Source organism: Vulpes lagopus, chromosome 12 (assembly GCF_018345385.1).
Source record: "Vulpes lagopus strain Blue_001 chromosome 12, ASM1834538v1, whole genome shotgun sequence".
Lineage (NCBI taxonomy): Eukaryota > Metazoa > Chordata > Mammalia > Carnivora > Canidae > Vulpes > Vulpes lagopus.
The window spans coordinates 60533692-60557927 of NC_054835.1; the positions used below are offsets into that span (position 1 = coordinate 60533692).

General features: G+C 60.5%; 1 protein-coding gene across 3 annotated transcripts; it reads right to left on the minus strand.

Moving 5' to 3' along the window:
- Positions 1 to 1136: 1136 nt before the first annotated feature.
- On the minus strand, positions 1137 to 20798 carry RAB40B (RAB40B, member RAS oncogene family). Of its 3 annotated transcripts, none has more exons than XM_041726783.1 (7): positions 20576 to 20697; positions 6794 to 6959; positions 5973 to 6033; positions 4749 to 4809; positions 4153 to 4230; positions 3313 to 3535; positions 1137 to 2168 (listed from the first exon to the last, which is right to left on the minus strand). In XM_041726783.1, the coding sequence occupies exons 1-7, from the start codon at positions 20609 to 20611 to the stop codon at positions 1897 to 1899; spliced, it is 897 nt and encodes a 298-aa protein (XP_041582717.1). In that variant the 5' UTR covers positions 20612 to 20697; the 3' UTR covers positions 1137 to 1896. The 3 variants fall into 3 exon arrangements, with proteins under 3 accessions (XP_041582717.1, XP_041582716.1, XP_041582718.1); XM_041726782.1 differs by having other exon boundaries at positions 6794 to 6965; positions 20576 to 20684; XM_041726784.1 differs by lacking the exon at positions 6794 to 6959 and having other exon boundaries at positions 1139 to 2168; positions 20576 to 20798.
- Between the last annotated feature and the right edge of the window lie 3438 nt (positions 20799 to 24236).

A 24236-nucleotide genomic window follows, 5' to 3' on the forward strand; every position in this document is an offset into this window, starting at 1 on the left:
ACAGTGTGGGGGGCGGTTTTTCCAGGGTTCACTTTACATATTTTAGTACATTCACCACCAAAACATGCACACTTTACTTCCATACCTTCCGTTTGCTAAGAGCACTTTATACTGTGAAGTATGACTTGCAGGAGCATCCTCGGGCCATCCCGGGGCCATCCTGGGCCATCTTGGGGCCATCCTGGCCCATCCCGGGCCATCCTCAGGCCATCCCGGGGCCATCCTGGGGCCATCCTTGGGGCCATCCTGGCCCATCCTGGGCCATCCTTGGGGCCATCCTGGGGCCATCCTCAGGCCATCCTCGGGCCATCCTCGGGCTATCCTGGGGCCATCCCAGGCCATCCCAGGGCCATCCTGGACCATCCCGGGGCCATCCTCGGGGCCATCCTCTGGGCCATCCTGGACCATCCCAGGGCCATCCTCGGGCCATCCCACGGCCATCCCGGGGCCATCCTCGGGGCCATCCTCAGGGCTATCCTGGGGCTATCCCAGGCCATCCCGGGGCCATCCTGGGGTCATCCCGGCCCATCCCGGGGCCATCCTGGGCCATCTTGGGGCCATTCTGGCCCATCCCGGGGCTACGATTACAAAGTGCCCCACCCTGGGAGTGCTGAGCATGGTAGAAATGTACCCTTATCCCCGGGGGGCAAGAGCCTGAGATCCAGGTGTGGGCAGAGGCCTGGAGGCTCCTCACTGGCTCGGCCAGCTTCTGGTGTCCCCCTGGGGACCAGTGTGCTCCAGAAACACCGGAAGAGCTCCAGGTCACAGGGGCTTGGGGAACTATAGGATATTCCTTCTAGAACATTACCAGTCGTCTTAAGGAGTGGCCTGGAGCCTGGCCCTAGGCCCTCAGCGGCGACCAGCGCTGGCTGGGCTCATTTCTCCTCTCTAGGCCTCACCTGCCCATCTCCAGATAGAGCTGTTGCTTCCAATTCTCAGGCCCCTTAAATATCTAAAAATCTGTATATTGTGTATAGAAACTGAGAACACCTGGGCATCTTCTCATTGATAGTTTTTCTTTTTTTTTTTTGGATTCCCTGTAGTAACCTCCCGCTGCTGCAGGGAGATGTCGGGCAGGTACCCCCAGGAAGCTGAGACCCTGCCCGGTGATCAGTAATATGAGCAGAATCAGAAAGGACCAGCCGACGGCCCTAAAGAAACAGGTACGCATTTTATTGTCCAGAAACATGTTCTTCAACAACAGGGCACACTGCATTCCTTACCGAAACGGCCCAAACGGTAGTTTCCTTGCCGATCTGGATGCGTTGTGACTCGACGCAACTAGAGGTATCTTTGGCATTTTCTTCCCTTAGCTTCATAACCTATGGAACGTCTTGTACAAAAAAATGTAGATTTACAGAAAAATATGCATATAAATCACTTATTAATCCCCAAACATGGTAAATAACATAGCAAAAACTGTATCAAATCCGTGTCAGACCCGAGCTGGACGGAACGGCCGAGCGTGATCTCCGACTCCCGCCTCGCCCGTCCACGAGCGCGTGGGTGTGAACTGCAGGTTCACAAAGGGCCCTCGTGAGGTCGTGGGGTCGAGGGTGATCTCTCTCTCCCGCTGCTTTCCAGAGTCGCTGCACCTCACAGTCACTGCGTGAGCCGCCGCACCTCTAAAGCAGGTCTACGAGGGAGGCCGCGCCGGTGTCGTCGAGAGCCAAGCCCCCGGACAAACACGCGTGTCAAACGAGAGCTTCGTGCTTGTCCGTGGAGAAGCATCGGAGTCAAGCTGTGTCCTCAGCGCTCGGAGCGGCTGGGTCGCAGGAGTGATCGGCAGGTGCGTTCCCGGCCCTGGAGCGGGCTCCCGCCACCCTGTCCCTGTCCCTGTCCCTGTCCCTCGCGGGACTGCCCAGCCTCTCCTGGAGGCCCGTCCGTGCTCCTGCTTCAGGAGACCTTACAGCTGTTCCTGGGGCAGCGCTTGGGCGGGCTCTGCGGCGGCCGGGCGGCCTTCACCTTGCGGAGGCCGCTCCTCTTGTGCGTGGAGCTGGCAGTGAGGGAGTAGGAGCGGCCGTGCATCATCCTGGCGTTGAGGCCGCTGGCCATGGAGAAGGATTTGAGGTGGCCCCTCAGGGCCATGGGCAGCGGGAGCTTGTCCACCAGGTGCACAGGTGTGCAGGACACCACCGCTCGGCAGCACAGGTCCTGCAGGCTCAGCACTTGGGGAAGGAAAGGAAACCGAGTTTAGTTCACGTGCCCGACACAGAGCGACGCCAGGGCGGACCTGCCGCCTCACGGCCTCCCTGCCGCACGCCCCGGGCCGGGCTCTCAGCCCGCCGCGCCCGCTCCCGGCCCTCGGGACACGGCCACCGGCCACCCGGCCACCCGGCCTCAGGCGCCTTGGACTGGAGACCCGGCTGCCCTCCCTCCAGGCCCCAAGGTGGGCAGACCCGGAGGGGAGACGGCGGCTGCTGAGGTCCTCCCCCAGGACTCGCCTGACCGCGGCGTGGGGTGAGAGACCCAGGGTGTCAGGGTGACCCCCCTCCCACGTGTGACCAGCTGTACAGGGGCGTGTTCGAGAGCACGCCTCGGAAGCCAATGCTTGGCTCTCGTCTCCACCATTCCTCGTGGGTCAGGCCCCCCGGGATGGGGATGGGGGGCCTCCTGGCACAGCCGCCACCTCCTAGCCCCGAAGGTCAGGCCCAGGGGGCCCAGCAGGAGCTCTCTTGGCACCGTGGCTCTCAGCTGGGGGTGGTTTCGACTCCGCGGGACACTGGGTGTCCATCCACAGCTGGAGGCGGGATGCACATACTGACGCCCCGGGAAACCTCCCGTCCAAGCTGGAGGCAGGGCTGCGGCCGCGAATCCCTGATTAAAAGAATCGGATTTTGCTCCCTCAACCCCGTGCTGCCCCACTCGACGACTAGCTTGTCTTTCCTTCCTGTGACAGCCGCCTGCTGACGGGGGCGTCAGAGGAAATCCGCGGCGGCTGTCCCAGCGGGGTCCCCGCAAGGTGGACGGAGTCGGCACAGGCGTTCGGGTAGATTGACACCGAGGCTCTGAGCAGTTTCCAGCCTCAGGTTAGAGACTGCCAACAGTGCTCGATGCTCCTCTCAAGCTCCCCTCTTTGCAAACAAAATGAGTTAAAGTGAGTCATTCCCGACGCGGTGCTCTTCCCAGAACCGTGGGCGCAGGGCGCCTGCCCAGCGCCTGTGCACACGCCCTCCGCCTCTGCGCCCACACAGAAATGCCTCTCGTGAACTTCCCGACAGAAACGTTCTAGTGATTTCTCTCAGATTAAACGCATTTACTCCGAGGGTGGACGCGGGTGGGAGGCAGCCCGGGGCGGGAGGAGGTGCCTACCCTTGCTGGGCCTCCAGAGCCGGTCCATCCCGTGCCGCAGCAGCACGGTCCTGGCCAGCTCCGTGAACGACTCCGTGATGTTGAAGTTGCACAGGGGGCTGACCTCGAAGAACGTGACGCCCAGGCGCTCCGCGTAGGCCTGGGCCTGCTCCGTGGGGACCTGCCGCTTGAAGGCCAGGTGCAGCCGGTTCCCCACCAGGATTTTAGGGACCCCAGGGGCATGCTGCGGGGCGAGAGAGACGCAAGCGGGTTACCTGCACCAGATCTGGTGCTGGCTGGCACCGCTGGGCGCACAGGCAAATGCACCGTCCCGGACTCGTGCCCACCCAGAACCGCGGACCGTGTCCTACGGAGGCAGGGTCTTTGCAGATGTGCTTAGTGAAGACTAGGTTGGGGGGAGCCCTAAAGCCAGTCACTGGTGTCCTTGTCAGGGGAGGAGGGGACACGGGACTCACGGGGCGCACACCGCGTGCCGGCAGAGGCTGCAGGGGGCGGGAAGGACCCTCCCCTGGGGCCTTGGAGGGAGCCGGCCCTGCCGACGCTGGATTTTGGACTTCTGGCCTCCAAACTGCGAGACAATAGATTCCTGTTGTTTCCGGCGATGTGTTTGGGCAGGCAGCGGGACAGCCATGCCACGGGGCGGTTCTGACCCCTCCGCGTCCACACTGGCCGTCCAGCAGCCCCGGGGAGCGTCCACACTGCGGGCCGGGTGGGTCCCCACATGAGGGCCCCTGCTGTTCTGGGAGGTGACCGCCTGCATGCTGCCAGAGCCTCGTGTCTGGGCCACGTGCCCACCCCCCACGTGCCCACGCGGACGGCGCCTGCCACACCGGGTCCTACCTCGTCGATCTCCTTGATCCACCGGTCGATGCCGTCAAAGGACCAGCGGTTGGCGATGTCATAGACCAGGATCACGCCCTGCGGGGAGAGGCACCGGGCTCACCTGCGGGACAGGCGGGCACAGCTCGGGGCCGCGCCGGCCGGGCCGCAGGCGACTCGGTCACGGGCTCACAACCAGCTCAACTACCAGTTTACTTATTTTAACAGAAAACCTATTATTTTTACTTATCTACCAAGTAGAGCAGCTAAATAGTCATTCCTGGTGGTATTTCAGGAGCTCGTCAGTGAACCCCCAAATGTCCAGGTGAGGTGGGCACGGGCACCACATCCCCCACATCCAGCAGCCGCTCTAGGGACGCGGCATGTGGGGGACTGCAGGGCCACCCCCTGGACGGAGCGCTCCCTTGAGCGTGCACACGGGCACACGCACGGCCGCAGGCACACGCAGGCACCACCGCGCCCCTGGGCTGAAGAAGGGCCTCTTGCAGACCTTGCACCAGTCCCCAGGCCAGAGCCGCCCTGCCCTCCAGGCGCCCACTAGAGAGCCGCGCGGGGTCATACTCGGTGAGGCCGACCTCCCGGCTCGGGGGTGTTACCTGTGCGCCCCGGGAGTAGGAGCGGAATATGGTACAAAATCTTCCCTGCCCGGAGGTGTCCCTGCAAAAGACGGTGGAGGCCAGTGAGAGGAAATCACGGCTGCCCCGGAGCCGAGAAAACGTGCTGCACGGGGACGCAGGGACGAGGGTGGGCTGCAGCTCCAGGCCCATCCTCAGTATGAATGGCTCCCCCCCACCCCGGCAGGTGGTGACCCGGGCCTGCCTTCTGAGTCCTCAAGGAGCCGAGGGCGGGGGGGCGGCGGGCCCGAGGTTCTGCAGGGCCCGCGCCGGATCCGGGGGTGAGGAGCCGTCAAGGGCAAGGAGGCAGGCCTGGGACGCTAACCACTGGCTTTGCAGGGAGCCCGGGGCTCTCGCCAGGTGGGAACACCCGCCGCACATGAGGGCGAACCCGGGGGGGCCGGAGCAGCCGAGGAGGCGCATGTGCCGCTGTTGACCGAGAGGGTGGGCCCTGCTAGGACACGCTGCTCACGCGAGACAGGGAGTCTGTAGGAAGGTCTAGTGGGCGCTTGGGGGTGGCGTGCGGGAGGGATGGGCTGAGAGTGGGGCCCAATGGTCTCCCGGGAGAGAGAAGCCCTGGCCTCGCAGGCCTCAGGCCTGGACAGGGGTGGCAGGTGGCGGGCACAGCAGGCAGGGGTCGGGCGACAAGAGGCGAGGGCAGGACACCTGGACCTTGTGGACCCACGGCAGCGGGGAGCTCAGAGAACACCAGGCAGGGCCGTACCCACAACCCCGAACATCCTCGGGGGCTGGGAAGCGGGAAGGGGCCGGGCAGCGGGAAGGGGCCGGGTGCTGACCTCCCCGGGCAGGGGCACCTGCGGATGGCAGCAGAGGGGCGTCCAGCTCATGGGGCTTAGGCATGTCCAGGCACAGAAAGCCATGCAGGTGGTCCAGGGGCAGGGGTAACATGGGGACAGTCGTCAGGCAGGTTGCAGGGGGGGCGGCCAACCCAGTGGACGGTCAAAGCAGGAAAGCCTGATTCTCCCCCCAACCCGGAGCTGGAGGGGCAGAGGCCGGGGGTGACCCAGACCTCAGAGCCAGGGGTGCCGGGGGGTGGGGGGCGGAGATAGAGGCCCGTCCAGACCCGGGCGAGGGCGACTTGCTCCCAACCTCCCACACCTGCTGAGGTCTGTCCCCGTCACATGCGTGGCCCCTCCTGGTACCGGGGAGGCCCTGGGTCTGTGGGGGCCGGGGGCCTCGACTCACCAGAGCTGCAGCTTCACCCTCCGGCCGTCCAGCAGGATGGTGGTGGTCTTGTAGTCGATGCCTGGAGGGGGGGGGCAGCTTAGTGCAGCTGGCCTCGAGGTCACTCTCAAGCCCACGCACCGGAGAAGAGAACCCTCCTGGGGGACAGAAAGGACTTCCCACCCGGCACAGTCACAGTTTTCGAGGTGGACGGACTGGACCCTGCTTGGGTCTCCTGGACTCGCTCGGCCCCGCCCCCCGCCCCCTCTGTGGGGCCTCGGCCTTCCCGTCCCTCGCGGCCCGACCCGCTGCCCGATGCATGTACAGCACAGCCAGGGGACCAGGTCGGGGACTCTGGTCCGGAACCGATCGGCCTGGGGGGGGGACCCTGACTGGCCTCTGGCCTCCATGACCCCACCTCCTGTCCTGGGGCTGCTCCCCTAAGCTGCACTCCCAGGCTAAACCCAGATCGGGTCCCCAGGTTATCACACTAAGGACGTGAACTGAAACGTGTCGTGTGGGAAATGAGATACGAAGAGTTACTGCGACTGTGTAAAGATAAACCCCGCGTGTATTTGTGCGTGTGTGTGCGGGGGGGGGGGGGGGCGGGAGGCGGGCGACACCGAGGAGCAGCCCACGTCCACCCGGAAGTTTCTGGAGTGCGTTTATGTTTGTTTATCCCAATCTTTCCCTGTTGCCAAGTTTCTCCAAGGAGCATGTGTTTTTCTTCTAAAATCAGAAAAAGCAGGATGCCTGGCCCAGGGCGTGATCCAGGACAGATGGCCATGCCGAGGCTTCGGCGCCCCCACAAAGCCCCGAGAAAGAACAGCACATCCACGAACCGTCCTGTCTTTCAAGTAGGTTGAGCGCGGGACACAGGGTGGGGGGCTCAGCCATTGAGGGTCCGCCTCCGGCCCAGGGCGAGACCCCGGGTTCCTGGGATGGAGTCCCGCGTCGGGCTCCCCGCAGGGAGCCTGCTGCTCCCTCTGCCTGGGTCTCTGCCTCTCTCTGTGTCTCTCAGGAATAAATAAATAAAATATTTTTAAAAATAACAAAGGCTGAGCGCATCCCTGGGTGTGCACGGTGGAAGGTGACACCGGGCTGGCTTTGCATCCTGAGGGGACAGTGCCCAGAGTCGGGGCAGAGCGCAGACATCCCGGGTCGGCAGCTTCAGGCTCCGAGAGATGACCCTTTGGAGTGACCCCAAGGGCTCTTCACAGCCCCTCAAGGTCCCGCTGAGGCATCTGAGGGGCAACCAACGTCCGCCGTCTCGCTTTCGCAGTATCGGTGCTGCGCACAGTGACAGACGTGCGACACACACGTAACCGAGCACGAGGCGCTCGCCTGTAATAGGGTCCGTGCACATGCAGGCATCAAGCGGACCATGTGCTAAAGAGGGTACGGCCGCATGATACACACGCAGGACGCGCCCATCGAACGTGTAGAAGCAGTCAAAAGCCCACCCGGAGACCAACTTCAGAGTTAATTTCGGAATGTTTCCTTCCCGCCCCGAACGCCCACGGCCGTGCCCCCGCGTGCAGCAGCGAGCAGGCGCCCACGGAGCCGGGCTTTGGCGGGGGGCTCTCGGCGCTCACGGGCTGCAGAGCCGCTCCGTCTTTGACCTGGGAGGTGCACCCACTGTTTGGATTGGGTTGGCTCCTTTGACTCACAAAACGTCCTCATGTACTTATTTTTTAGGTCCACAATAAAAAAAATAAGTTTTCATAAATTTAAAAGAATTTTAAAGGGTTAGGCTTTTTCCCCCCGTTTTGTTTTGTTTTATTTTAAGTAATCTCTCCACCCAACATGGACCTTGAACTCACCACCCTTAGATCAAGAGTTGCATGCACCACCAACCGAGCCAGCCAGGCCGTCCCAAGCACCCTTGTGTTTTTAAACCTGTGCTTTTTTTTTTTAATATTTTATTTATTCATGAGAGACACAGAGAGAGAGAGGCAGAGACGCAGGCAGAGGGAGGAGCAGGCTCCGTGCAGGGAACCCGACACGGGACTCGATCCCGGGTCTCCAGGATCATGCCCTGGGCTGAAGGCAGCGCTAAACCGCCGAGCCACCCAGGGATCCCCCTGTGCTTGGTTTTTGGTTGCAGCCGTCATAATGCACATGGGATCAAGTGTCAGAGACTTAACATGGAAAACGACAGGTCCCGGTCCACAGTCCACCACTTTTCTGTATTTCTTCTGCTATGTATCTCCAAATTTGCAAACAACATACTTGTATTCCTACTTCCTGACTTTTCAGGTTTAGGCGTTAATCCAATTCCCACGGTGGAAGGTGAAGATGCAGGTCTCTTTCATTGACTTACTCCACATACTTCTCTCTCCCTTACACACACACACACACACACACACACAGTTTAGTTATTTGCATTTTAGCTAGATCAATGTCCAATTTTACATCAATATGACCAAGTAAACAGTATCTGTGGCTGGACCACGTAGTATCCTGTGTTCATATGTCCTTCACATACAACTTTTTGTTTTTACTAGAATTATAAATTGCCTTTTTGTTTACTTGCTTAGTTTTCTCTGCATTTAGCACTAATGCATCCCTAAAAGTTCTTCCAGTTTTCTTTTTTTTTTTTTTTTTTTAAGATTTTACTTATTCATGAGAGACACACACAGAGAGAGAGGCAGAGACACAGGCAGAGGAAGAAGCCGGCTCCATGCAGGGAGCCCAATGTGGGACTCGATCCCCGGTCTCCAGGATCACATCCTGAGCTGAAGGTAGATGCTTAGCCACCCAGGTGTCCCGCTGAGCCACCCAGGTGTCCCGCTCGGGTTTTGTTAATAAGATGTTGGGCCTCCTGAACCTACTCCACGATTTTCTTAGTGTCTCTTATTTTGCTTCTCTCTCTTTTTTTCAACATTCTGGAAAATGGTCTCAATGTTCTCTTTTATCCTTCCTCTGAAATTTTTATTCCTTCCATCACATTTTCAATTTCCAAGATCTTTATTGTTTTTGGATTGCTCCCTTTTGAGGTTCTGCTTCTGGCCATGGCTGCACAGCTCCTACCGGACTGCCTTCTGCAGACAACAACTCTCAGTGATAGACGATATATAAAAACCAGTGACCCTAGAACACCAAAGAGGGACCGGCTTTCACCACTTTCTCCACTTTGGCGTCATACCTTGCAGCAATCATACAGTTCAGGGCTCACCAGGTGGAAGATGAGCTGGGAAGTAAGATAACACAGATGGGGAGAGAGCAGTAGAGCATCCTGAAAGGCTCAGGCACCAGGACCCAGCCTAGCCTCAAAGGAGGCCTGCCCTTCAACTACCAGGCAGGCCAGGCCGTAAACTCCTCTTCACTTAAGCTGCTTGGAGCTGACTTTTTTTTTTTTTTTTAATTCAAGTTAGTACATATAGCGTAGTATTGGTTTCAGAAATAGAATTTAGTGATTCCACAAGTGACTCCACCCAGTGACCCCATCCTCCCACCGCCCCCCCTCTAGCAACCCTCCGTTTGTTCTCTAGAGTTAAGAATCTCTTATGGTTTGCCTCTCTCTCTCTCTGTTTTTATCTTTTTTTTTTTTTTATTTTTCCTTCCCTTCCCTGATGTTTATCTGTTTTGTTTCTTAAATTCCACATGAGTGAGATCATAGGAATTTGTCTTTCTCTGACTGACTTACTCAGTCAGCATAATACCCTTCAGTTCCATCCACGTTGTTGCAAATGACAAGATTTCATTCTTTTGATGGCTGAGTAATACTCCATTGTATACACACCAATCTTCTTTATCCATTCATCTGTGGATGGACATCTGGGCTCTTTCCATAATTTAGCTATTGTTGATAATGCTGCCATAAACATTGGGGTGCGTGTGCCCCTTCAAATAACTATTTTTGTATCTTTTGGGATAAATCCCCAGTAGTGCAATTGCTGGGTCGTAGGGTAGCCCTATTTTTTAACTTCTTGAACCTTCCACACTGTTTTCCAGAGTGGCTGCACCAGTTCACGTTCCCACCAACAGGGCAAGAGGGCTCTCCCTTCTCCGCATCCTCGCCAACATCTGTGGTTTCCTGACTTGTTCATTTTTGCCATTCTGACTGCTGTGAGGTGGGATCTCGTTGTGGTTTTGATTTGTATTTCCCCAATGCTGAGTGACGCTGAGCATTTCTTCAACTGTCTGTTGGCCGTTTGTATGGACGTTTCTTTGGAGAAATATCTGTTCATGTTTTCTGCCCATTTTTAACTGGATTATTTATTTTTTGGGGTGTTAATTTTGATGAATTCTTTATAGATTCTGGATACTAGTCCTTTATCCAATATGTTGCAAATATCTCCTCCCATTCTGTAGGGTATCTTTTAGTTTTGTTGATTGTTTCCTTCACCGTGCAGAAGCCTTTTATCTTGATGAAGTCCTAATAGTTCATGTTTGCTTTTGCTTCCCTTGCCCCTGGAGACGCGTCTAGCAAGTTGTTGTGGCCGAGGTCAGAGAGGCGGCTGCCTGTGTTCTCCTCTAGGATTTGGATGGTTTTCTGCCTCACATTTAGGTCTTTAATTATCATTTTGAATTTGTTTTTGTGTCTGGCGCAAGAAAGTGGCTAGTTTTGTTCTCCTGCATATGATTATCCAATTTTCCCAACACCATCTGCTGCAGAGACTGTCTTTTTTCCAGTGGATATTCTTTCCTGCTTTGTCGAAGATGAGTTGACTGTAGAGTTGAGGGTCCTTGTCTGGGTTCTCTGCTCTGTTCCATCGATCGGGGTGTCTGTTTTTGTGCCAGGACCATACTGTCTTGTGGAGCTGACTTTTTGTTTGCACCAAAAATGTCCAGTCCGATAGAAAACCCACAAAGCACAGTGAGTGGAGAGAGGAACAGAAAATGTCTGACATACAAATCCTGGAAAAAGCTATAAAAGATAATGGGTTAACATCTTCCCAGAACAACGTACGCTGACCCGTGTCTCAGACTTTCACTAGCAGTGAACAAGAACTTAAAAGGGAACCCAGCTCCACATTAGCCCATGTGACTGACCCTGAACTCAGTGACTCAGGTGCCAGCTCCCATCAGAACGGCCCTGTTGAATAACCTGCCCCTCCGCTAGGCTCACCCTCACCCCTGACCCTGGCCCCTGACCCCAGGAACACCGACCTAGTGGTTTCCTCTGGAGCCGCGAGTCCCCACCTTCTCCAGGTCTCTCGCACGCCGCGCCCCACAGGCAGCACCTCCCAGAGTGGAGACTTGGGGATGGGGTGGGTGGCGCAAGCGGGGTGGGAGATAAAGCTTGAGAAAGCGCTGCTTCCCCCTGCGATGTGTGCCTTGATTTCTCCCGGTGGGGAAGGTGGGAGTGGAGACGGGCCACGGCCGCTAGGCCACGTAGGTTCCCAGCTGCGAAGGCCCCACACAGAGGAGCTCAGTGGGGCCGGGGATCAAATCCCAGTCCTGACAGGCAGCGGTTTGCTGGTGCTCCCCCGTGCCTCAGTTTCCCCTACCACCTGCTACAGCGCACGTGCCACGGCTACGTTACAGCCTGCGCGCCTACCCCAGCAGCGGCCTGACCTCAGCCAAAGCTTCACCCTTCCTGAAGGCCCGGGTCTCCGCCGCCGACCCCCCTCTGTGGCCAGAGTCTCCTGCCCCCACAAGCTCGTGTCCTGGACCTTTCCCTTTCATCCCTGCCCTGGGTCCTGTTCTCTCTCCTCCTACTTCTCCTAGCTCCCCCTCCCCGACTGTGGCTGCCTCCACACCTGGACATCCGCAGTGTCACGGAGGGGATCAGGACTCATGTTCGCCGCACTCCACGGATTCCCTGAAAACTCTGTCCATCAGAATGAAATAAAAACACGCAAAACCTTCTAGAACAAAGCCTGTTGGAATGCTCATTGAGTGAGTCAGAATAACGCGGAGGAGAGATATAATTTTAGCCTTCTTTAAAAAAAAAAAAAGGAAGCGTCAAATGCCAAGCCATTCACTCCACTTTTAGCTCCGCATGATGAATAAATAATTTAGTTCAGCTCATGCACCACCTGCTTACTTCTATTTTAGTGAGTGAGCAGGCGTTAAATGTGTGCCGTCACGTAGCAGAATTCTCTTCTGGTGTAAATATTGGTTAAATATCACTTACAAACATGTTCATCTTTGAGTAGCTGACTCTGGAGACGTGTGTCTGATGCTGAATGAAAACATCAGAAAGCAGAGCAGGGCCTGCTGGAAGCGGGGAGGGGGCTTCCCTGGGGGGGGGCACGTGCTCTGGGGCGGTGGCGGCTGCGCCAGGCTGTGGGCGAGCCAAGCGCCACTTGCTCACTCACTTTAAGATCGTTCCCTTTGGGACCCGGCCTGGCTCAGCCAGAGGAGCGGCCGACCCTTGATCTCAGGGTAGTGAGTTTGAGCCCTGCTTTGGTCATAGACGTCACTTAAAAATCTTGAAACAGGGGATCCCTGGGTGGTGCAGCGGTTTAGCACCTGCCTTTGGCCCAGGGCGCGATCCTGGGGACCTGGGATCGAATCCCATGTCGGGCTCCCGGTGCATGGAGTCTGCTTCTCCCTCTGCCTGTGTCTCTGCCTCTCTCTCTCTCTCTCTCTCTCTGTGACTATCATAAATAAATAAAAATTTAAAAAAATTTTAAAAAATCTTGAAACACTGAAAATAAATAAAAATACAATTATATGATGTGACCCTCGCCTCAAAGAAGACAAATGCTCACGGTCCTTCCCTGAGCTGGCCGTGCTTGGCTCTCGGGGTCGGAGGGACCCTCTGGAGGGGAAGCCGAGGGCGGGGAGGGCGCGGGGCAGCCCCGAGCAACCAGATGGCTCTGAGAGCAAGTCACATTCTAGTCGGGGACTCGAGGTGCGATCATCGCATTCACGCAGCGGCAGAGACTGGAGCAAAGGGCCGTCATCTCTCGGCAGATCTCCTTGGGGAAGTACGTTCCCTGAATGTTTCTCCTTCTTGTTTTCCTCTTTGACACAACAGAGCGGTGGCTTCAGCTGCTCCCGGAAGAGGGACGGTCCAGGGGCCTCTGGTCACTCGTCCACACAGCTCCTGCCCCTCGCGGCCCGGAGCCACTCGCTCCCCACTCGGGAGCTAGGTTTTCCCGTGTGCCCGGCCGGGGTCAGACGCCCGTCACGCTACCGTGGCCCTGGGCGCCTGGTGCTCGGCGCTGGCCAGCTGCATCGGGAGCCCGGGATTCTCACAGCGTGGGGCCTGGCACCCCGCGCGCCCACCACCAGCGACACCCGGAGTAGCCAAGAACGCCTCTGAACCTTTCCTTGGGTGTGGCCAGGAAACAGCCTCTGTCTCCAGAGTCGCAACACGTCCCATTCACAGGGCTGCCCTCACTGTGGCTCGGGGCCGCCCCTCAGCTTGGGTCCCGGGGGACCTGCACTCAGACCACCGATGGGGCGTGGCGGGCCAGCCCTGCTGGGCCATCCTCCCTGTTCCCTCCCTACTTTGCACGGCCGGGAAGTCTTCACCATCGTCCAGGAAAGAAATGAGGGCAGCAGCATCTTTGACGTTAAAGTGCCCGGTTCTTGACGGTATTGGCCCGTTTGCGGAAAGCCCACGTCAGCCAGGGGCTGCCCTCCCAGCCCGGGGGGCACTGTGCGCCCAGGGCCCCAACGCCTCCTGTCCGGGGCAGTCGGGCCGCTTGGTCAGCCGGCAGTGCTGTGTCCTGGCCTGTTCCCGCACACGGGGGCTGCACGTGTCTTCAGAAGGAGCCCCGACCTCTGGCGTTGCAGAAGCTGGGGTGACATGACACCTGGGGGGAGATGCTCTCGTCCCTGGGCACGGCCATGCCCGCTGAGTGAGTGGCCCAAAGGCGGACAGTAAACCCGCTCACCTGCCTGCGCTCCTGAGGATGGTTTAGGATGAACCACCCCGCACTCCCCTTCCCCATTCGTGGGGAAGACGCGGGGGCCTTACTTCATGGTCAGTCACTGTGGTCCTAGGCACTAAGCATCAGAGGGCGAGGGGCGCCTGTTTGTTACCATGGATAGAGGGAGGGGGTGAGGCGCCCGCCAGGGAGGTGCTGGGCAGTCAGTACCGCAGCCGACCAGGCACAAGCACACGGGCTGCCCGGGAAAGCCCACCGAAGACATCTGCGTGGGCGGCGGCAGGGGCTCCTGTCGGGGCGGAGGCTGGCGGAGGCCGGTGGGTCTGCGAGCAGAGCGCCCAGGGCCCGGAGCCGCCTCCCAGGCTCATGCGGCCGGGTCCTCACAGCCCAGGGGAGCGCTGGGCGCCGCAGCAGGCCCCGGTCGCCCCCAGGCTCTCCACACCCACGGGCACATCCTTTGGGCCACGTGTGCCGAAGCCAGGTCAGCGTGGGAAGGAAGGAGGGAGTCCCCGTGCCAGCTCCCGGCAGGCCCCAGCCTGCTGGCCCACCTGCCAGGGGAGGGCTGAGGCGGGGCGCGCGTGGCAGGACACGGAGGTCCCTTGCAAGGCCTTCCCTCCCTCATTCAAAGGGCAGGGCGGCAGGCAAGCAGCAGCCGCCGAAGGTTCCAGGAGGGATTCTATTCTCCCCTGCAGCCTTGGGGCGGGGGGCTGCCCGCGCCGTGACGTCAGAGGCCTGGCCTCCGGAGGGGATAAGCACCCTCCGCCGTCAGGCCCCCGCCTGTGGTCGCTGGCAGCGGTGGCCCCGGGAGATGGACAAGTGTCCAGCCCGGCCCCGCACAGGCGCTCAGGGCCCGGCGCAGACGCCCAGGCCTGGGGGCTCGGGCTTTGCGTCTCCCGGACGTCAGGCCAGCACGACGCTACTTAGACCCACAGGCAATGGTCCACCCTCCGGGCCGCGCTTCACTCTAGACCTGAAGAAACAGACTTTGCTTCCGAACGAAATTCCTTAGCCTGGAGGTGAATTCAACGTTCTCCACATTCACCACTTTCTTTTCCTCGTTAGGGTTACACCTTTCGGCCTTCTGGATTGGGGTCCACTCGAGTTTAATACAGATATTTACGATTCTGGCTCCGTAGATTTTTGTGAGAAACAGAGAGAGAGAGAGAGAGAGAGAGAGAGAGGCAGAGACCCAGGCAGAGAAGCAGCTCCCTGCGGGGAGGTCGATGTGGGACTCGATCCCGGGACCCGGGGTCATGCCCTGGGCTGAAGGCAGACACTCCACCACTGAGCCTCCCAGGGATCCCTACATAAATAAAATCTGAAAAAAAAAATCTCTTAGCGGGAGGTACGTGCACAGCCTGCGATGCCAGCGGTGGGCCCCGTGGCCTCCGACACAGCTCGCTGCTTCTCTTCGCCCCAAGGGGCCGGGCGAGGGGTTCGCGGTGCGAGCGGCAGGCCCAGGGCAGGAGCACGTGGCTGTTACCCCGCAGCCCCTACGGCGCCGTGGCCGGGCCGCTCCCCGTCCTCCGGGGTCGGCGTCACCCTGGTCCGAGCACAGTCCCCGCTGCAGGGAGGAGGCCCCGCAGGACGCGGGGAGACGGGGCTGGATGACGGCTTCTAAGGAGCAAATCTGACCCAATGCAGCTTCAACAGCTTCGGACACGCGGAGGCAATCGCGACAGGCGTCAAGGGCGGCCACGCGGAGGCCGAGCCGGTGCGGCCCGCGGGAGGCAGAGGCAGGAGCGGGCCGTCCTGAGGAGCGCGCCGCACACGGCAGAGGACGAGGAATGGAGGCTTCGAGCTCCTCAGACCCGGAAGTGAAGGTCTTGTAAATCGTGTTTCGAATCTGCAAGGGGCCGCCCAGGGAGACCGGCAGAGTCGCCGTGAGGTCTGCACACCCGCGTGCGTGCGTCTCCGGGCAGAGCCCGGGCGAAGGCCCCGTGACGAGGTCGCTAAGTGAAAGCAGCCGCGGTCCTCACGGACAGAAGCCACTTCTCCGGGCCGCTTCTGAACCACAGGCCCAGCCTCAGCAGCCACCGCCCGCGCTCTCGACGCCTGCGATCTGGGCCCGTGACTCACCCTCTCGGGGCCTAACGCCGCGACCTACCTCGGGATGGTCCCTGTCCCGTCTGGGCCCGGGGAGGGCGGCGGCAGTACTATTAGCTGTCCCCAGGAACCGAACAGAGGCCGAAAGATGGGATTTTCCTGCTGGCAGAAGGAAGCTGGCGGAGCGGCGGGAGAAAGCCGTCAGAAAACACCCAGTTTCCGCGGGAAATGGCTGGGAGGAAGGGGGGTGTAGAATTTACTGCCCGTTCCAGCTCCTTCCTTCTCCCAACGTAGACTCGGCAGTCAGAGAAGGGAAGGCAACGCGGCGCTGGAAGCAGGGCCGGCTGGAGCCCGGGAGCCCGGCGGACCGCGACCTCACGGCGACCTCACTGTCCCCACGGGGCTGGGCCGTGCAGGCCTCTCCCCCAGCACCTCCACCCGGAGAAGGCGCTGGCCGGGCACCCACCCTGCGGGCCCCGGCGCAGGGGCTCGGGCCTCGGCTACTCTGGGGGTACCGCGCTGCAGCAGGTCTTCAGAGGAAAGACAGACCCGGAGGGCCCAGCGTAGAAGGAGACGGACCCAAGGAACAAAGGACAGTCACCCCGATTACTTCATGCGGTGGAACAATGCAGCAGAAGCTGTAAGCCGGTAAAATAAGAGATTTTTAAATGAAATCAATCATTTAAATAAAAACAACTTATTTAAAGATTTTATTTATTTATTCATGAGAGACACAGGGAGAGAGGCAGAGACCCAGGCAGAGGGAGAAGCAGGCTCCCTGTGGGGAGCCCGATGCGGGACTCGATCCCGGAACCCTGGGGTCACGCCCTGGGCTGAAGGCGGCGCTAAACCACTGAGCCACCCGGGCTGCCCAAAAAATTTAAATGAAAATTGTACAAGTAAGGAAAAAAAACTGCAGACCGAAACAACCCCACCACTAAACTAATAAAAAAAAAAAAGTTAGAAACGTCTAGAAACAGTTTACTAAAGTGAAAGTTAGCAACCAATAGGAAAGGCTTGAGATGCCCACAGAGATCCAGAAGGGAGAGGCAGGTCCGGGCCTCGGAGGGAAGCGGAGGCATGTGGAACGCGACTGAAACCCAGCCGGAGGGTAGCGGGTGGAGCAGGTGGCCTCAGCGCCCGGGGGGTACCCACGCTGTGACCCTCACAACCTGCGGGTCTCCGGGGCTACACGGCCAAGGAGGAACCAGGTGTGCTGACCCAGTGACCGTCACCCACGGAGGTCGTCCTGCACTGTCACGAGGGCGCCTAACAGCAGAGGAGGGAGACCGAGGCAGGTTGGATGGTACAGCGCGGTGGACACTGCCGCTGCGGCAGCGGGAAGGGGCCCAGAGCTGGGGAGTGCAGGAAAGTTCTAGAAGCTGGGCAAGCAAGCAGACTCACCGCTGGAACCTCCAGGAAGGACACAGCCCCAGGCCAGGGACACTCAGATAGTAAATCTGTGTGGGGGCCGCTCAGCAGCCTTAAGAGACCTGAAGCACGAACACCAGTCAATGTAACAGTGTTTTAGGGCCACAAAGTCAACTTCCCTGAAGTTAAATATGAAATCCGCAAATTCGGAGGGTGCACAGCGTGCCTGAGGTCCAACACCCAGCGTCTGCGCTGACGCACGCTGACCTCGACCTCCGCTGCTCACCTGGGGCCGAGGGCGGGGAAAGGCGGCCTGAGGACACCTTCCACCCTCTGACCCCACCCGCATACTCTCCACGGACCACACAGCGGACAGATCTCCTCAAACATGAAAACGCTCAGGAAATACACCCCTCTCCTGGAAAATGGCTGGAAATGAAATGTAGCTAATTAGAGGGAGAGCAAAACGCAGAGGTCCCAGACCCTGGCGGGGAAAGGATTCCTGTCGCGCAGAAGCCCCGAAGCCCGGGAAACTCCTGATGCGGAGGGCCTGCGGGCAGGTAGGCCCAGGACAGGGGAGTGAGAGCCATGGATGGAAGCGCGGGGGATGGAAGCGCGGGCTGCAAACGCCCTCTCCCTCCCCAAGCCCCCAGCACAGATGCAAAGTAGAACGTGTCCTTAATAATAATAATAATACTGGGAAAGACTTCAACTTCTTAAAATTTCCTGGAAAGTGTCTTTTTTAACCTAAGTCCTCCCTCGGGGTGGAAGAAAGACCTTTGGGGGAAAGTGCTAATTCTTTGCTTTTACAAATGCTCAGCCTGCAAATAACAAGAAAGAAGGTAACGCAGCAGAGCCACCCAAGCTCTGTTCAAACCACCAGGACCCCCACTCTGTCCACACTCCTCCCACCGGCCCACATCGCTCACCCACTAGGGCTCGTGCCCCCAGCCACGCAGTTTTAGGAGCGCCGTGCTCTATGTGCCCCATGTGTCTTCCTTCACCTCTGCGAGCTCCTGCACCCACTGAGCCCCGGGCCCTGCGGAGGAAACTGCAGACACAACCCGCTGCCCTCCTGGAGCCCGAGCCCCAGAGCGGCGCAGGCCAGCAGGGCCCTGCCACACGGTCACAGGCCTAGGGCCGCTGTTGAGCACTTGACCCGCGATTCATAGGAACCTTTACTTGTGTTTCATTGTAACTACTTTATTTTTTTTTTAAGACTTATTTATGATAGACACAGAGAGAGATAGAGGCAGAGACACAGGCAGAGGGAGAAGCAGGCTCCATGCTGGGAGCCTGACACGGGACTCGATCCCGGGACTCCAGGATTGCACCCTGGGCCAAAGGCAGGCGCCAAACCGCTGAGCCACCCAGGGATCCCCCTACTTTAAATTTAAAAATCACATGTGGCTGATGGCACCACCCTGGATGACACAGATCTGGAATTAGAAACGGAATCTGTATTTTCACAAGCGCCCAGGTTGACTCTCACACCGTCAACCTCAGTAATAGTCCAGGTCCTTGGCATCAGTTCTCCGGAACCTTCCCGACCTCCTCCCAACTTTCTCCCCGGCCCAACACCTCCAATCCCACAGGCCCGCCCCAGGCCATTCCACCCGAGCCTCTCCTCCCTGCTCAGAAGCCCCAGGCTCCCCTCTCTGCCAGCTCTGCTGACCACTGTTTCCCTTCACATCCCTCACCCCGCAAACTGCCCTGCACCCTGCCCCTCTTGCCTCAACTCAAGTTCATTTGCTGCTGAGGTCCTCTGGACCCAGGACGTCCTCCTCTGGACCGTCACCTCAATTCTACCCTGGTCAGGGCAGGAAGCACACCTGCTGGCTTGAACATCAACAGACCCCTTGCTGGGCCGCCCTCCTCTGCTCCTGGAGACCCCCACTGCAAGCCCAGGAGATACCCGTGTTGGAGGTGCACCTGGAGCCTCTGACACAAGGGCTGACAGGTGATGGAAGGCAGGTGCCCTTTGCAGCCACCCGCACCGTCAGAGTGGCCTGCCCGGGTGAAGACCTGACTCGGCCCCTGCCCGCTGGTCCAGCTGGATGCCCACCTCACTGGCCTCCCTGGCAGTCTCTCCCTCCTAATGCCGCACACCGCCTTGGGGCCTCTGACCCTCTGACCCCCAGACCCCAGCTTTGAGGATCCTCCGCCCCCTGCCCTCCCTGAGCCCTGTGGCTTCTCCGCCACCTGAACCCTCGCTCCTTCCCTTTACCTGGTGCTTCCCTTCCCGCCCTCAGGCCGCATTCCCCAGGGTCATTTGGGCTTCTTGCCCCCCGGGGGCTGTTTGCGGAGGAGGAGCCTCTCCAGGCTGGTTAGTTCTCTTGCTTCCTCTCCCCTCGGCTTCCAGCCCTCCCACGCGCAGAGCCTCCACCTGGGAGCCTCGGCCCCGTCCCCTCCCGCGCGCTCCGCTACCCCCACGCATCCTCTCCAAACGCGCTCGCGGCCTCCTACCTCCTCCCCAAAGCCCACCTGCGTGGTCCGCCCGCCTCCGCCGGGGCCGAGGTACCCCAGAGCCCTGCCCGGCCGCTGGCTGCGCGGGGAAGCGGACCTCGGGGAGACCGCAGACCCACGTGCCGCGCTCCCCACGCGCGGACCCGGGGTGCAGCCCGGCCTCCTGCGGAGCGCGCGCCCGACTCAGGCCGAGGGCCCCAAGCCCCTGGATCCCGGCCCTTCGCGCGCTCCACCGCCTGGCTCTGCGCCCCTGGGCGAGGGCCTCCCCCGGCCGCGGCGCCCCCGGCTCCTCGGCGCGCTCCCCCGGGCCCGGCCCGGCTCCCCGCGCCCGCCGCGCGCTCCCCCGGCCCCTTGCGCTCCGCCGCTCCACGCCCCCCGGCCCCCCGCGCGCTCTCTGGGCCCCCGCGGGCTCCCCGCCCGGCCCCGCCCGGCCCCTCCCAGCCCGCCGCCAGGACCCCAGCCCCCCCCCGTGCGCTCCCGGCCCCCCCCCCCGTGCGCTCCCGGCCCCCCCCGTGCACTCCCGGCCCCTCCCGTGCGCTCCCGGACCCCCCCACCGCGAGCTCCCGGCCCCCCTCCCTCCGCCCCCCGTGCGCTCCCGGCCCCCCCACCTCGAGCTCCCGGCCCCCCTCCCCCCCCGGTGCGCTCCCAGGCTCCCCCCCTGTGCACTCCCGGCCCCCCCCGTGCGCTCCCGGCCCCCCACCGCGAGCTCCCGGCCCCCCTCCCCCCCGGTGCGCTCCCAGGCCCCCGCCCTGCGCTCCCGCCCCCCCCCCACCGCGAGCTCCCGGCCCCCCTCCCTCCGCCCCCCGTGCGCTCCCGGGGCCCCCCCCCACCGCGAGCTCCCGGCCCCCCTCCCCCCCCGGTGCGCTCCCAGGCCCCCCCCGTGCGCTCCCGGCCCCCCTCACCGCGATCCCCCCGGGCTCTGCTCCCGGGTCCCGGCCCCGCGCTCACCCGCCGGGTGGCCGTAGGGGGACTCGGCCGCGCCATCCTGCAGGCTCGCCAGGATCTCGCCTTTGCCCACGTCGCTGTCGCCCACCAGCAAGAACTTGAGCAGGAAGTCGTAGGCGCGGACCGGGCTGCCCAGGGTGTTCATCGTGCGGCCGCCGCCGCCTGCGCCCATGCCCGGCCCGCGGGAGGCACCGAGGCCCCGCAGGTCCGCCGCTGACAGCACGGAGCCCCGCCCCACCCGCCCCGCCCCGCCCCGCCATTGGCCAGCCGCAGTTGCTAGGGCGGCTGCGCACGCTCATTGGCTGCGCTGCCCGTCCATCTGCCCTCGTCTCCGCCCCTCCCGGGAGGCTCTGGTCCTCGCCGCCTCTGCCGGCCGGGGGCGGGGCCGGGGCGAAGCGGGGCGGGACGAGACGCGGCTGTGACGGCCCCAGCCAATGAGGTCCGGAGGTGGGCGGGGCCGGGCGGGGCCGGGGCGGGGCCTGGCCGCCCGGCTGCTGCGCCCTCCACGCGCGGCCACCTGCAGACTTGGCGGGGCCGGTTCGGTTGGCGGACGTGCAGCCGGGAGGCCAGAACCAGGTCGCCTGGCGGCCGGGGTCCCTGTCCCGCGTGAGCCTGGGCCCGCGGTGTCCCCCAGGCCTTCCCGGGGCCTCGTCTTTGTCCCCGAGCGCGTGGGCGCGAGTGCCCGTGTGTGTGCGTGCGCCTGTGCACGTGTGCACGTGTTCGTGTGTGTGCATCGCCGCGCCCTGCATGTGCATGGGTGTGCGCACGTGAGCCTGTGCGCGTGTTTGTGGGGGAGCTGAGGGACCCGCAAGGTGGGGACCCTCCAGGCCTCAGACTTCTCCCCGCATCTAGGGAGTCATGGACGCCGGGCTGAGATTGGCCCGCTTTGCTCTCAGATCCAATCCCCAAATTCCCTGCGGGGATCACCCTGATGGGAATCCATGCCCCCTTCTGGACCAATAGAAGGGCCCTGTAGCAGAGCCTCTGGCAGCACCCGACGGGGAAGATCTCCACATCCTTGGCAGCCCTGTGTCCATCTTAGAATGTCCTCTGAATATGCATAATCAAGGTCCCCACCAGACGACCTCGGGGCTCTAATTACCTATCAAAGGCCACATCTCCAGGTATTATCACACTGGGATTTAGGGGTTCAATATATGGATGGGAGCATATTCAGTCCACAGCAGGCATCATGGTGGGGAGGGGGGCAGGCCTACCCCGAGCAGGAATGAGCTCTGGGGTGAGGAGCTCTGCCCGCTGAGAGCCAGGGCTGGGAGGTTTGTGCTCACCAATCCCTCAGTCAGCCTTTCCCGGGGCCCTGGGACAGTCTCGAGGTCCAGTGTGGGATGTTTGAACCAGCCCCAGGGGTCTGGATTGTTCTTTGTGGTGATTGTCCTGCGTTGCTGGACAGAGCAGCATCCCTGACCCCTATCCATTAGATACCAGGGCACTCCTCTCCCAGCTGTAACCACTAAAGACGTCTCCAGAATTGCACATCGCCATTCCTCACCTTGAGATGAAAACAGGTCGCCCCCAGCAGTGCCCGTGAACACGTCTTGGCTCACGGTGGCATTAGGTGGTAAGGGCAGGTCACCTGTGACCCCGGGGAAGGGGGAGGACAATCTTCCCACACTGTCCTTGGGGCTAGGGGCAGGGGTGTAGAGTGCTCCAGGCCTGTGGTGAGAGCCCCAGGACGTCTGTGCTGACCCTCTCATGGCAACCCTGGGGGGTGGGCTTGTGATCCCTCCTGCACTGAGGAAAAGAGGGCCCAGAGAAACCGGGAGGACCAGAGGCCCTGACCACAGCTCCCAACATTGGAGCTGGTCGGTACAGCAACACAGCCCCAGTTTTATTTTCTTTTGATTTTTATTTAATTGTGGTAAAATATATATAACAATTTACCATTTCACCCATGTTTGAGTGTGCAGCTCAGTGGCATTAAGCACAGTTGCACTGTTGTGCAACCAACACCACCATCCCTCTGCAGAGCGTTTTCATCTTCCTCAAGCTGAAACCTTGTCCCCATTCTGCACGAACTCCCCACCCGCCACGCCAGCCCCTGGAGACCACCATTCTACTTTCTAGGAATGTGACCGCTCAGGAACCTCTTGTAAATAGAATCAGGCAATATTCATCCTTTTGTGACTGGGTTATTTCCCTGCGCATGTCTGCACTGTTCACCCACGTTGCGGCAGGTGTCAGAATCTCCTTCCTTTTTAAAGCTGAATAATACTCCATTGTGTGGAGGGACCACATTTTGCTTGTTAATCTGTGGATGGACATTTGGGTTGTTTCTACGCTTTGGCTCTGAGAATAGAGTTGCTTTGAACATATGGGTACAGGTTTCCGCGTGGATGTATAAGCTTTTCTGTCTCTGGTGTCGGCCTGGAGTCACGGGGTCCTGTGGGGACTGTTTAATTGCGGGCCGGCCAGGCACCTGTCCTGTGTCTGCAGCACAGAGCTCGTCCCACACAGTGGGCGTCGGCGTCACACTGCGCAGAGCTCCATCCAGGGGCCTTACGACGGGAGGTGGAGGAGAGAACGAATACCTGCCATCTCTGGGTGAGATGCAGAATCTCTACATATTTTTATCCCATTTGACTATGGAAACGCGTTTCTTAGGTTTCTTTCTCTGATGCTTAGGTAAAAATAGACTGAGGAACTAAAAAGGGACTGACCGTATTTTCTCCAGAGCCAGGCACTTGCACACACCAATTAACTCTTCTCATTTCTCTCCCCTGCTGACAAGAAGTAAATAGCAACCAGCAGCTGAGCAGAGCTTCACACCGACTGCGTGCTTGCTGGTGACTCACCAAGAATTCTCAGCCAAGGTGCCAGTTGTTCTTCCGCCATAGAAAGAAAACCTATTTTAGGCAAAACCGTAACCTCATGGATGCTCCAGAAAGTGCAAGAGTCGCTCGACAGAATCCATTTGATGCAGGTGTCCAGGTGCATTCGCTCCGCCGAGACCCCGCCCACTGCCCCGCCCACCCTCAAACCCCGCGCACCGGCCTAGTTCAGACTCCGCCCACTCGCTGCCCACCCTCCTCCCAGACCCCGCCCACCCGCGGCCCAGACCCCGCCCACTGCCCCGCCCGCACCCAAGCCCCGTTCAGACTCCGCCCGCCCACTGCCCCACCCCCTCCTCCCAGACCCCGCCCACCCGCGGCCCAGACCCCGCCCACTGCCCCGCCCACCCTCAAACCCCCGCCCACAGGCCCCGTTCAGACTCCGCCCGCCCACTGCCCCACCCCCTCCTCCCAGACCCCGCCCACTGCCCCGCCCGCTCTCAAACCCCGCCCCCCCGCCCTCCTGACCCCCGCCCGCCCCCGCCCGCCTGACCCACAAGAGCCCCGCGCCGGCTCCTGCTCAGCTGCGAGCCTGCTTCGCTCTCGCTGTCTCTATTGCGCTCTCTCTCCCTAAAAGAAAACAATAACCCTAAAGTGAACAGTCAGGTTATAACTCACCCCAGGTCGGGAAATGCAACATGTCCAGGTGCCTCCCCAGTGCGACAGCGTCCCTACTACGTGGCAAACCACTGCCCTGGGGTGGCCTCCCCCAGAAGCAGGTGCAAGGCCCTTACCCGGGCATGACCCGGGGAGCCCCACAGGGTGGGGAGGTGACGGGAGTGCACCCCCCCGGGGGGACCCCTCAGGGTCCCAGG